Source organism: Thermobia domestica, chromosome 8 (assembly GCF_964235325.1).
Source record: "Thermobia domestica chromosome 8, izTheDome1.hap1.1, whole genome shotgun sequence".
NCBI classification, from domain to species: Eukaryota; Metazoa; Arthropoda; class Insecta; order Zygentoma; family Lepismatidae; genus Thermobia; species Thermobia domestica.
In genome coordinates, this window is record NC_137461.1 from 135750142 (window position 1) to 135763298 (window position 13157).

The following is a 13157-nucleotide window of genomic DNA, read 5'->3' on the forward strand; positions in this document are numbered from 1 at the left end:
TGATTATTTGAGGGGAAGCGGAATAATCACAAGAAAGCCCATTAATACGACGTTGTCCCTCACAAACTTATTGTCTGGGATAACCAGGAACCCCATGTACAAATGGAGAACGCTCTATCACTGAGCTAACGCGTCACCCTTTTTACAGATACAAGTTGTTTTAACCCAGTTGGTACGTCTGTGCGTTTAAAGCAATAGCTTTACGAAACTTGTGGCATGTTGATATTTATGTTTTAGCATCAAACGGAGACGACCTTTCAATCTTTATTTGTTGAAAGTTTTGGGTACGAAATTACCTTTTTTAACACTGTATAATACACGGATGACAAAGAAATATCACTTAAGGTATATAACAAGCAATGAGTACATGATACTTATAAGGTTTTCTTAATTATATACAGATTAACATTCGTCAGGGATAGGGTGGTCTTGCGTAGTGTAGTCGCTAACGTCCTCACCTTCGGTGCGAGCGGTCCTGGGTTCGATTCCTGGTGGGGGCACTAGGTTGAAAAGTGTAAAAAGCTTTTTCAGGCCAGCCATTCTGAATGATGTTTTCCTGGATTTTCCTCATTCACTCCAGACAAATGTCGGGATGATGCCTACTTATAGATCCCTGGCCGCTTTCGTCTTTCCCTTTCTCCGGGTACTGTGCTCGCCGAGGGACGTCATCCCTCATGCGCGACGGGCTAAATGGCCATAAATGCCGGAAGCCCAGAAATCTAAATCCTAAATCCTCCTCTTTAGGGATAGGTCTTGAGGGAAGTCGCATCGGTAAAAATTGAAATGTTATCTTACAAGTTAAAGGAAAGAAACTTACGTATTGTCCTAATTCTTTTCTTCCGTTAACTTGTAACGATAAACTTCTAAGCTTTACCGATGTGATTTCCCTCAAGAGTCGACACTGAATTTCTTATAGACTGAACTTTCATTTTTGGGTTACGGTAAATCCACATAGTTCGACTATTACAAGTTATGTTTGACATCTCTTAACACGAGGATATTATGTGAGACAAGCTTTCAATAGCGATTTTATTTGTGCTTTAGTTATTTTTGTGAAAGATCGTATATCCACGTATTGAATTCTGTTCTATCTTCTTTTTTTACCTTTTTATCTCTGATAGTGCTCTTCACTTTGGAAATTGGAAAATTTGTTATTTGTTGAAGTTTGTAGTGTCCATTTTCAGCACCAAGGCTATATGAAACGTGAACCTAGAGTTTAAGGTGGATAACCGAATTAAAGTAATGTGTTCAAATTCAGTGCTTTCCCACCGAAAATCGAATCCGGGAATGCAATGCACCAAAGATTCCTGTGTGCTAGTCATTAAACAAGCGTGAAAGCTGAAGCCAATAACTGTATCTTCTTGTTAAAATCTAAGGGGTATCAGATAAGTATTAACTGATCTCATATCAGGAATAACAGATAACTATGATAATTGATTTACTCTGCTATGCGATTTCACTTTATCATCCATAAGCTAACTCAGTAATGTTTCACCAGACATAAAAGGGAAGAAGACGAAGAAAAAAAATATTTCAGAAAAGAGGAGTAATTGAGGAAGTTAGGTCCGGTGCAAATTGGCTTTCAGAGATTTGAAAGCTGAGAAAGTTCAATGGAGGAATTATAAATAATTCACAAAGAGACAGAGAAGAAAAGAACAATTACTGAACATACATAAGTAAACTACGAATAAATAAATACTATATTACTTTAATATTACTTACACATTCGAAGCAATCTTATTCTACTTTTCAGTTCATTTCCCCCATTTATTCATGCATATACATACACAGATAATTACCAAACTATCACTAAAGTAAACTCGATAATTTTACAGAGCCCTTTTAGAATTTTAGCTGAAATACTAATTTTAGCATGACATGTAAGACATAAATATTTAGATAATAGTGTATTTCAAATAACAAAACATATCATACCACTTAAAACAGTGTGTGTTTCAAAAACAAACAATATAGAACTTAAATATCATTACAAATTCAATGACAATATTTAATCATGTAGAATATGTACGAACCTCCTGGCAAACGTCTAATACTTTTTCTCGTAAACATGCTTGAATGTTTTTAACGCTTGAACACAATTTCTTTGCGTACCTCGAAATATATAAACTCGCCAAAATTTATTTCTCTTCTTTGGTCATGCAGCATAATAATTTCGGCGACTTACACTATGTCGTCTCTTTCGGAACATCTAGGAAGAATGTGTTTCGAATTGAAGGCGTTACGAAAGATAAGAACAAATATGTAATAAATGTTCTTACTTATCATCAATGCTGCTCGACACATATTCGGTGTACGTTATTCATTTCCATCAGAGTTGCCAGAAATATATTTAATTTAAATATAGAAAATATTTTTACTCTCTCCACGATAATCTTTTTATATCTAAAACTGAACAATTACAGTTTAATAACAACATAGATCTCTACGTAAAATTTAGGGTAAAGTTAGAAAAATAAGGTACATTAAATGAATAACTGGGACTTCTACGCCAAACTTGAGTAAACAGGGTGTTACAAAACACCAACAACGTTTAGGAGGTAATTCTTGACACTAAAATAAGACAAAAAGTATAGACGAACCTGGGTGCACAAGTGCTTCGAAGTTATAGGCTGCCGAAAACATGAAAAAAATTAAATTTAAGGGTCCATAGATCCGAAAGTATGAGACCTACCGCAGTCGGGTCAAGACTTCACTTAGGAACTAATATGTGTCCTGTCCAAATATTCGTGTTTCAGAATTCTTCGGGTACTTCCGTAACAATTCTTATAGAGGTAGTTTGTGAGTACTTCAAATTATATGTCCGTAGCCAAACTCTCGCTATGCAACTCATGAAAAGCTTGCACCGTCCTTTGTGCGACATATGTGGATTCAAAATGAGGACACCATGCCTTTTGAACATAAATTTATGCTTGTGGAGTCTTTCATGTAGTTCATCATTGTAACGATCTGCATTGATAATTTCACCCTGCCTGAGAAAGACATGATGGATCTCTCCACCACAGACCATCATAGCATCAACAACACCTTCTGTGGGTGGAAAGATGGCGTTAAGAAACAGTTCTAAATGTTGATTATGCTTCTCCTAACCGTTTACGATTACTAGAAGATTCGTTTTTGATCTGAAATAACAATACAATGGAGGAAACTTTCTCGGCGGTTATCAACTCATGTGGCATCCATGCATTCAGTTTTTTTTTTTTTTTTTTTTTTTTTTTTTTTTTTTTTAACCTACCAATTTCATGGAAACGCCGAACGACAATAATATGGTGTATGCCTAACTCGTCTGCAATAGCACGAACACTTCTCCAAGGGTCCGTTCCACAGTGTTCCTGAGGAGTTCATTCGAACATGATGTTGGTCGGTGCCTACAAAAGTCATTTTGTAATGCTGTGTCACCGAAACGAAATTTGACACACCAACAGCGAATGTTGGTTTAATCGCAATTCCTGGCCCAAAAATACTGTTAATGTTTTTTACGGCTTGCTATGCAGAATGACCCAGTTTGAATTCGTAAATAAAAATCATTTGTGTATTCTCTATACTGTATTTTCATATGACCATATTTATGAAAACAAAATGGTTATGACGTCAATAGAGCACATAGAAGCACACACACATATATTGTAACTAACAAAATTAAAACCAATTTTAACATCGACCAAAAATGGATTGCAGTTTCTCTTATAATGCTCCGCTTTGCGCTGCCTTCCAAATTTTACTCTTTTTTCCATACGATACTCTTTGTTTATTTCTTCTTATGTCGTAATTTTGTAAGTTGATGTCTTATTTTCTTCAAGGGTGGATCATATATAAACGGGATTTTATTTTTTATGTAAATTCATTTATTAAATACCACAAAGCAATTATAATTTATTTTTCCACGTAGTTTCCTCCTTTGGAAATGCATTTGTCCCAGCGTATGGCCAGCTTTCTGATGCCCTCATCGTAAAAAGAACAGGGTCGTGTCACCAGCCAGTTGCGTCCGAATTCTTCCACACTCTCGTCATCTTCAAACCGTTGCCCTCCTAGTGCTTCTTTGTAACTGTACCAAAATTCTGCTTAAAATATTTTTCGTATAAACGCAAATTCTGCGTTAGAGCATTATGTGACGTTTATCTGAATTCGTACACTTTGTGTGGTGTATGCTTCTTGTTGATCGTGCTGCCGCCTGGTGGTACTAAAAGTCAGATAGAAGAAGAGAAAAAGGAAAGAATGGAGTTTTTAGTTGGACTTCAATGTGTGTTGGTGTGTGTGTGTGCTATGAATGACTCAGCTAAAATTTTAGAATAACGCTGAATCCTGAACCCAAAACATTTTGAAGAATATAAATAGTAATATTCTTTTTTAAGAAAACTTTAATATTCGTGATATCGCGTAATCACCCATTAAAAACAGTGCTGTTAATGTGGATGTTTTGGTAGTTTTGAAATAAAACATTATTAAAGTAAATCGACCCTAAGTAATATTTCATAACAACGAGGTTGAGTGATCAAGATTAAAGGTGAAAAAAGGAACTTGGCGGGTGGTACCCGAAGACAATGGTCATATAATCAGCGACTAACATAAAATTTGGTAGAAATAAGTCAATTCTTTATCAGAAACAAGAACATAACTTTGTCACTGCGTTCACTTGGGATGACTGTCTGTTAAATTCTCAATATCGGAAGAAAGGACGATTTTTGTGAGTGGATTCGACGGATATATAGTGTCTCAACTAAAATGTGATCACACTATTCTATAAGCCATGGCGGACAGCAAATATTGAAGTGAGTGGTAAAAAGTATACTTACGAATTCGTTACACAAATGGGGCGACAAGTGTAAGAAAAGTTTGTTTATTTCAGGTACGTTTGTTTATTTCCAATAAATGGCACAATAAGATGTAATTTTGTCAGTTTTTCTTTCACAGATTGCATGACGTAACGGGAACGTGATTGTTGGATAACTTGTGTTCGATTCATGAAAGTAGATGATGCTCTCGTCTATTTTCGTAATACGCCTTAGGTCTTCACCCAGGTGATCCGTCCGAATCTGGACCGTAACGGTGAGGTGTATCGCGTCTTCCTCAAACAGTCGTCGCGTGAACAAACTTTCCGAACCCACAAATAAAATGGTGTAAAGCTGTATTATTTGAGGGCGAGGAATAGGGAGTTCTCTGCGGAGGCCGGTTGAGGACGGTGTGCACCATGCAGCACTATGCTGCTCGAACCCAGAACCGTAATAGAATGGCTAAGCCCTTCACAGGGACAAAAGTCTCAGTCAGGAAGGTACACGGATCGAGCCCAGCACCGTAATATCTTTAAGCGGTCCGAACAAATGGAAATCGCAGGGCGATAAGTTCGGGCTGTAAGGAAGATGTTCAAGTGTAGTCCAGATGTCCAGTGCATTTCCTGTAGCTTCGAGACAGTCCGAGCTGCAGTATGGGGTCGCGCATTGTCGTGCAGGAGGAGGATCTGTCGAATCGATTGGTCTCGTCTTTTGCGGCGATATGCAACTCTCACCTTATTCAACAGCTCGCAGTAGTATTCAGCATTTATTGTGCGTCGCTCATGTAAAAAGTCAATCAGCAAAATGCATCGCCGATCGAAAAAACGGCTGAAAGAACCTTGTCAGCTGAGAGTCGAGTCTTGGCTTTTACTGGTGCTGCCTCCCCTTTCCTCCGACACTCTTTAATGGATTCAGGAGTGTAGTGGTGAACTCATGTTTCGTCGCAGGTAACGATCCAACTCAAAAATGCATCACCTTCTTCCGCAAACCTTGCTTTAAGCCTCTGACAGACCTCCAAACGTCTCAACTTCCGAGTTTCGGTCAAAAAGTGAGGGACCCATCTGGAACACATTTTATGAAACTGTAGTTCGTTTTTGATAATTGCTTGATAACTCCCATAGCTGATTTAGACTTGTTCTGCAACTTCTGATACTGTTACTCGTCGATCGTCGTCAATAATGCCTTTAACCGCACGAATGTTTTCGTCCGTAATGCTGGTCCGAGGATGGCGATCGTGTTGCTGATTTTTCACATGTTCTCGTCCTTCTTTGAACCTTTTATGCCAGGCATACACACGCGTCCTTGACAATGTTTGGTCCCCGAACTGTGCAGTCAATCTCTAGCAAATTTCTGCCGCTGTAACTCCTTCACGAGCAAGAAATTTTATAATTATGTGCACCTGTTGCTCCGACATCATGAGCGGTACTGACGAAATGGCGGAAAATATCTAACAGCACGTTCTCTCCACTCCCAGCGGTCCCGCTTCAACATAGCAGAAGCGCGCGGCCAGTCCTACCAACTGTTGATGTTGAGGGACAAAAATCCCGTTTATATTTGATCCTCCCCTCGTAGTTAAGTTTATCGAATTGTTTCATTATTTGTTACATAGCTTGTCTTGCACACTAATTTTATCTTACACATTAAAAATTTTATCTCAATTAACATTACGCTGTGTGTTCCATATTAAATCGATTGGTGATTAAGACACTAAATTCTGTGTCAGCAATTACTTAAAAAATACAAGAAAGAAATTTATTTTTGCTACAAAAAATTCACGAATTAACACGGAACAAATAACGTGTCGAATTGTTGGAAACTATATGAAAATAAATATTATTCATGAAGATTCTGAGCCAACTTATCTGCAGCAGTAGTAAGAACTTCAGAAATTCTATTGAGCATAGATTTGACCGACCTAAGATTTGTAGGTAGAGTGTGAAAGGGCAGCAGCGATTAGAGTCCTTTGTAAGGTAACATCTTTTCATTATTCTAACAAGATTAACAATTTTTGGTTTTACGAACAACAGTTTCTTGATAACATGAAACATAAGTACAGGTTATCTAGCAATGTGTTTCTCCTGTGACTATGTTTCCTAAAGCCTAATTCTTCAAAGTTTCAAGATCCTAGTCCACATCAATGTTCAAAATTACAGGTTGTATTACCAAGGTTTGTAAGGTAACATCTTTTCATTATTCTAACAAGATTAACAATTTTTGGTTTTACGAACAACAGTTTCTTGATAACATGAAACATAAGTACAGGTTATCTAGCAATGTGTTTCTCCTGTGACTATGTTTCCTAAAGCCTAATTCTTCAAAGTTTCAAGATCCTAGTCCACATCAATGTTCAAAATTACAGGTTGTATTACCAAAATAATATAAACGTCACTCTTATCACAGTCAATGCAGTAAAATCGAGGAAATGTAAGTAACAATTAACTTAAGGGACTTATTTGGTTGCTGATTCTGGTACAGATTAATTATAATAGCAACCAACATTTGATTAATCTAACAAATCTTGCTTAATATTACGGTGCACTACTAGTATTTTAACGGTTATTACCTTGTTTTAGTATATTATGGTATTATTTCAATAATAATAATAATAATAATAAACATGCATTACTAACCAATACTATAACAGGAATTCCATGTACTTTGACAAACATCCAATACATAATACGCATGCGCTATATATGGATATACACAAAAATAAAAGTACATATACAATAACAGCAATAAGGATGGAATAACAGGACAATGGAAGCAATATAAAGAAAATATTATGGAAATAAATAAATAAATTGTTATAATAAAATAAACTAAATGAATAATTTATCAGCATTCTGTCAATCTCAGTAGTGATCCTTACTGATCCAAGAACCTGTGACACTCAAGGTAACAACTTCTGGAAATTCTCCCTCTGGCGACCTTCTGGGCCACATTAAGTATCTCCGGAATTAATATCAGAGAATGTTCTTCGAGATAAAGAATGGTTATCTAAGGACTTCCTTGTGCAAATAACCTGCCACCTATCAACTAATGCAATGCCATGCACCCTTCGAGAAAACTGACACGGGACTTCGTGCTAACTGTTGGAGCCGAGGCACATGTGATAGACATTGTGCACAGTGAGGTGAGACACTTTGCTCCTGACTATTATCACATAGATCAAAACAAGTATTTAAAATTCAAATATTACTTTGTAGAAAATAATATTTAATCTGGAGTTTACAAACTTACATGAAAATGCAAATGACTTAATTATATGCGCATATGAAATAAATGCGCAATGACTAAACGCAACTTTGGGGCCAAAGTAAAGAAATCTCGGAAATTCCAAAGAGAAAGATTCAGCAATTTCGGATCTATCAAAGCATTTATTTCTGCACAAACACATTATTGCGGATTTACGTATGCTATAAAAATAGCTTTTGTATACAGAAAGAAGTATATTTGAAGCACTTTTCATACTCAAGAAAGAATGATACTACCAGTAACATATTTATTGTAAGCAACAACCAATTTCTTACAAAATAAATGACTACATAATATTTTGACAAGTAAAATCAATTAAAATGGTCTGACATGATCTGGCAACTCCGATAAAAACCAATAACATACAATAAATATTTTTGTTGAGTAAGCAGGATTCAAAGGCATTTGAAGATAAATTTTGTTACCCTAAATTTCAAACCATTCTTCCTAAATCCTTCGATGAAGATGGCAGCATATAAGCCGCCGACGTTATTAGATACATAAACAAAGAAGAGATTAAAATTTGGTGCGTTTATACATTTAAAACACGTAACATATTACCTCGAAATAGTTGATTGATGTGATGGACCTGGCTGTACATAACTTTGAGAACACACTTGGGGCTGCACAACAAATTGAAGCCAATTTGAAGTTGCATTGGGCCTATTGGATCCAATAAATACGTGTCAATATATCTCATGAATATTTTTATGTAAATTTACAATCAACATACAGCCAACGTTATGCAATTTTATTTAGCTGGAAGGTAGAAGTTTTATTTAACTAATGTAAAAAATATTAACTGAGGGGATTAGTTCCTTTCCACATCTTAGAGAGGAACAGTATTTAACTCAATTCAATATAACATTATTTATAGTGATCATATTCATAACTAGAGACATGAATATAACTGTCAATTCTACAAACACATTTTTTCTTTTAATTAAAAACTTTCTCTCAATATCAAATTGATGCAAATGTAATTTGATAGCTGAAAGCAACTATAAGTACAGTTTCACATGTTGTTATGATGTGTATTCTGCTAATAAAATAAATTACTAATTTTGAAGAAAATTGAACTGTACAAAGTTTTATATATTTCTAAAACTTAACCTGATGCTACTAGAAAATATTTCTGAGGTATTTCTTATTAATAAGTGTAGCATTTATTCCTTGAAAGCACGACGGAATTTCATAAATTCAATACATTAAAATTTTACGATTTATGTTTATCAGAATAAAGGATTACTATCTACGTCAAACTTAATTATAAAAGATATAGATATAGCAGCTAGTTTTAATTTTTATCCACGTTCCACTGAGGCAAAGCTTAGAGACACCATACAAATACATTATTCATTAGGTTTCCGGAACATAAATAGTAATGCATTTTTTATAATGTATACTATAAGCCTTGTCTCACAGAATATGGAAGCAAGGATACATTACAAGTACCTGCAATTTAAATTTACAAATTCTAAACATTAATTCTGTATACATATAAATTTAAACTCAGCTAAAGAGAAAAAATATGACAGAACTAGTATTAAATAAACACAATGTTAAATTCTGCTAAATATTTCTCTAATTATGACAGAAGTAAATTATGTATTCTGAGAATTCATGAACAAAATGAGAATTGTTTCAAGTCGAATTTCATTTAACTAGTTCTCCCAAAATTATTTTTAAAATGCTTATTTTACCAAATAAATTGAGTGATGCTATTTTATTTTCTCTTGCTTACGGATAATTCATTAATCTCACAAAATACTTACAAAGGCATGAATCTTATTGCAGAAGACGACTGCTTTGACTTGAGAACACTGAACGGAGTATCCGACAACTCAGATTCTTCTACTGTTGCTTTAATATTTGGTTCATCACGAACTCTTGAGAAATTAGCATCAAATTTAAGTTGGGCTGGTAAAATAAGTTTAAAATATAAAGGTCAAAACAAGTTCCTTTGTATTTTTGAAAATGTAAATGTAGGAACACTGGTTTTACAATTTTCATTTTAAAAAATTATAAAGCTGCTTAAATAAACAATAATTTGATTACTACTGAATATTCTCCAAATACTTGTTAATATCGAGAAGAGAAAGAACACTGAACTATCATCAAAAACAGGCAACCTTACTCTGATTAAAATATCTTGCATTTCTGGCAGCTTACATATCATATTGTTTAGCAAAACGAATTAAATAAGCTTAATAGCTGAAAGTGGCACTGTCAGAGATACTCATCCTGTGTAACTCGAAAAGAACTGTCAGAATATGGAAGTTATTTTATCAGAGTACAAATAACTGAATAGTGAAGATTTGCATTGGTAGGAGAACAGTTCTTAATATAACTAGTTATTTCAGGCAAGATACAATATATCTTGCTTCGTCTTTGTAAATCAATACATTCCTTATCAAACAAGTATGATGTGAAACAAATTTTGTGGGCTATATGAAGAGTAATTACTCTTTGAAAGCATTTGTTTTTATTCTAAGCAAAAGTACCACTACTTGTTTCTATGTATAGCCAGTTCATTAAACATATTCCTATTCCTGACATGTTTCCTATGAATAGATCTATTTGAGAGCAGATTTTAATCAGTAGCAGACAATTATATTTAATTGAACTCTTTGAAGCAATAAAAGCTGTCTTCTTATTTCACTTAAAAATTATTGATAAATGAAACTTGAAAACACCAATTTTACAAGATTTAATACACTAATGTCGTTTTGTTTCATTACTGTTTGAACTTAACAACAGCAATGAAACACAACAACATTAGTTTATGATATCTTGTAAAACAGTGTTTGTTCATAGCATTTTAAATAAGATAAAATCTGTTTGATCTTAGTAATAGAAGTATTTTTTATTTATTATTGAGAACATCTTTCTTGTTATCTACTTATGTGCTTTGTCTCTCTCTCTCTCAATCTATATATATATATATATATATATATATATATATATTCCAAAGTGATTTCGGAAATTTAAAATGTTTTTAGAAAATTCGAGATATAGGAAATAAAAATTTTATCTAATTATATCATTAGAAGAAATCGACAATCGTATACGAAGTAACTACTATGAGGTAGAGAGAATAAAGCAACCAGCACCATTACAGATAGCGTTATGACACTACTACTACTACTACATATTATACAGTGTGTTTGAAAAAGGACTCCTTAGTTTTAATGTGTCCTAGAATCTGTACAAAGTGGCATACACTATTCTAGTTTGTGGTGTTTGATTCATCAACTCTCCAAGTTTGGCTCCCTACAGTTGGCAGGTCTGCTTGACCTTGAGACGGCACCAGTGCTGTTTTTTTCCTCTGTTTCCTCAGTTCAGTCCAGGCAGGCGTTCAGTGCAAAGTAACTCAGCAACAATATGTACTCCGCAACAGAAAGCGCAGTGTGTTATTTGGTTCTTGAAAACTGAGTCCGTTATAACAGTGCAACGTAATTTTAGACGTCAGTATGGTGGTGAACCACCTACAGCAAAAACTATCCGTCATTGGCTAAAGTGTTTCAAGGAAACCGGTAGTGTTTTAAAAGCAAAATCACCAGGTAGACCGAGATCTTCTGAAGATGTTGAACAGATCCATGTTTCTTGTGTTCGGAGCCCGAAGAAGTCATTGGACAGACGTAGTCTACAATTGGGAGTGCCTAAAGGTACTGTGTATGATGTTGTGCGTAAAAGACTTAAGTTGCGCGCCTACAAATTGCAATTACATGAAATTAAACCTACTTAGAACATCAAAAGGTATGAGTTAGCTGCTGACTTTCTACACAGAATTGATGATGTCAATTAAAAAAAAAAAAAAAAAAAAAAAAGATTCTCTTTCCTGATGAGGCTACATTTCATGTCAGTGGAACAGTTAATCGTCATAACTGCAGAATTTGGGGGGGGGGGGGAAAAGCATCCACATGAAGTTATTCAGCATCAACGTGACTCTCCCACACTTAATATCTGGTGTGGTTTGATGGAAGATCGTGTGATTGGTCCTTTCATTTTTGTAGAAAAAAAAACAATAAACGGGGACGTTTACTATGACATGCTGACACATTACGTCTTTCCCCAAATTGATGATATTGAGGCGGAAAATGGGCTTGTGTTTTTCCAACAAGATGGCGCCCCACTTCATTACAGTAACCATGTGTGTGCGGCTCTTGACACTCGCTTTCCAGGAAGGTGGATAGGCAGGGCTGACCTAGTAGCTTGGCCACCACGAAGCCCAGACTTAACCCCACTGGACTTTTTTTTTCTTTTAGGGCCACATAAAACATGTTTTATACAGTGAAAAGATCAGAGACATCAATCATTTACGGGAAAGAATCGTCGCGGCGGTTGGGACAGTTACATCTGAAATGTTGGTGAATACGTGGCGAGAAGTGGAATATCGTCTCGACGTATGCAGAGCCACAAATGGATCCCACGTTGAAGTCTACCTACATTAAACAAAACTTGAAGGAATTCTCTTTCATGATATGTACTCATTGATGTAAGTTTTCATTCATTTCCCAACTAAATTTATACTTAAAACTAGGGAGTTCTTTTTCAAACACCCTGTATTAATGCAAGTAATATTAATGACTAATTATTCTTGTGAGAAAACAATAACCACTAATACCATAATTTTTAAATTAATTTAATTTACGAATAATTCTTCTTTAATTGAGATTAACTATGGAGCACAAATCAAACTATCGGTACCCGGAATTTACAACTTATGAAAGGAGACTTGACAGTCATTTTTGCGTTTTGTTCTTGTACAACCTTGTTGCTTTTCAGGATGGAGAATGGAGAACAGAGGAGAGAGAGAATGAGATTTACTCAGTTTGCAATGCACCCCCTCCAAAATCTTTTCTTACACTAGAATAGAGATATCAGTTTTGTATTACTTTCTAATACAATATTTCTCGGAATTCAACTTATATGAACGATGGACGTCCGATACATGAAACCTTCCAGGTTAACAAAAAATCGAATAACAGAATTTTGAGTTAAAGCAAAGTTATTAATATTAAAGCTTATCTTCTCAAGACATCGAAATTACTTTGAGATACTGAAAATTAGAGTTATAAACAGTTAACTTAAGGAAATGCAATCGTATAT

General features: G+C 35.0%; 1 protein-coding gene across 2 annotated transcripts in view; it reads right to left on the minus strand.

Moving 5' to 3' along the window:
- LOC145693225 (protein timeless-like) overlaps window positions 1-13157 on the minus strand; it is a gene marked incomplete at its 5' end in the record, with an annotated part of 36085 nt that overhangs the window by 5505 nt on the left and 17423 nt on the right. The window contains 2 exon segments of one of the 2 annotated variants that reach the window (XM_081769017.1): window positions 8607-8708; window positions 9821-9965. In XM_081769017.1, coding sequence (XP_081625143.1) covers window positions 8607-8708; window positions 9821-9965 — 247 coding nt within the window. 2 annotated transcript variants of the gene reach the window in all.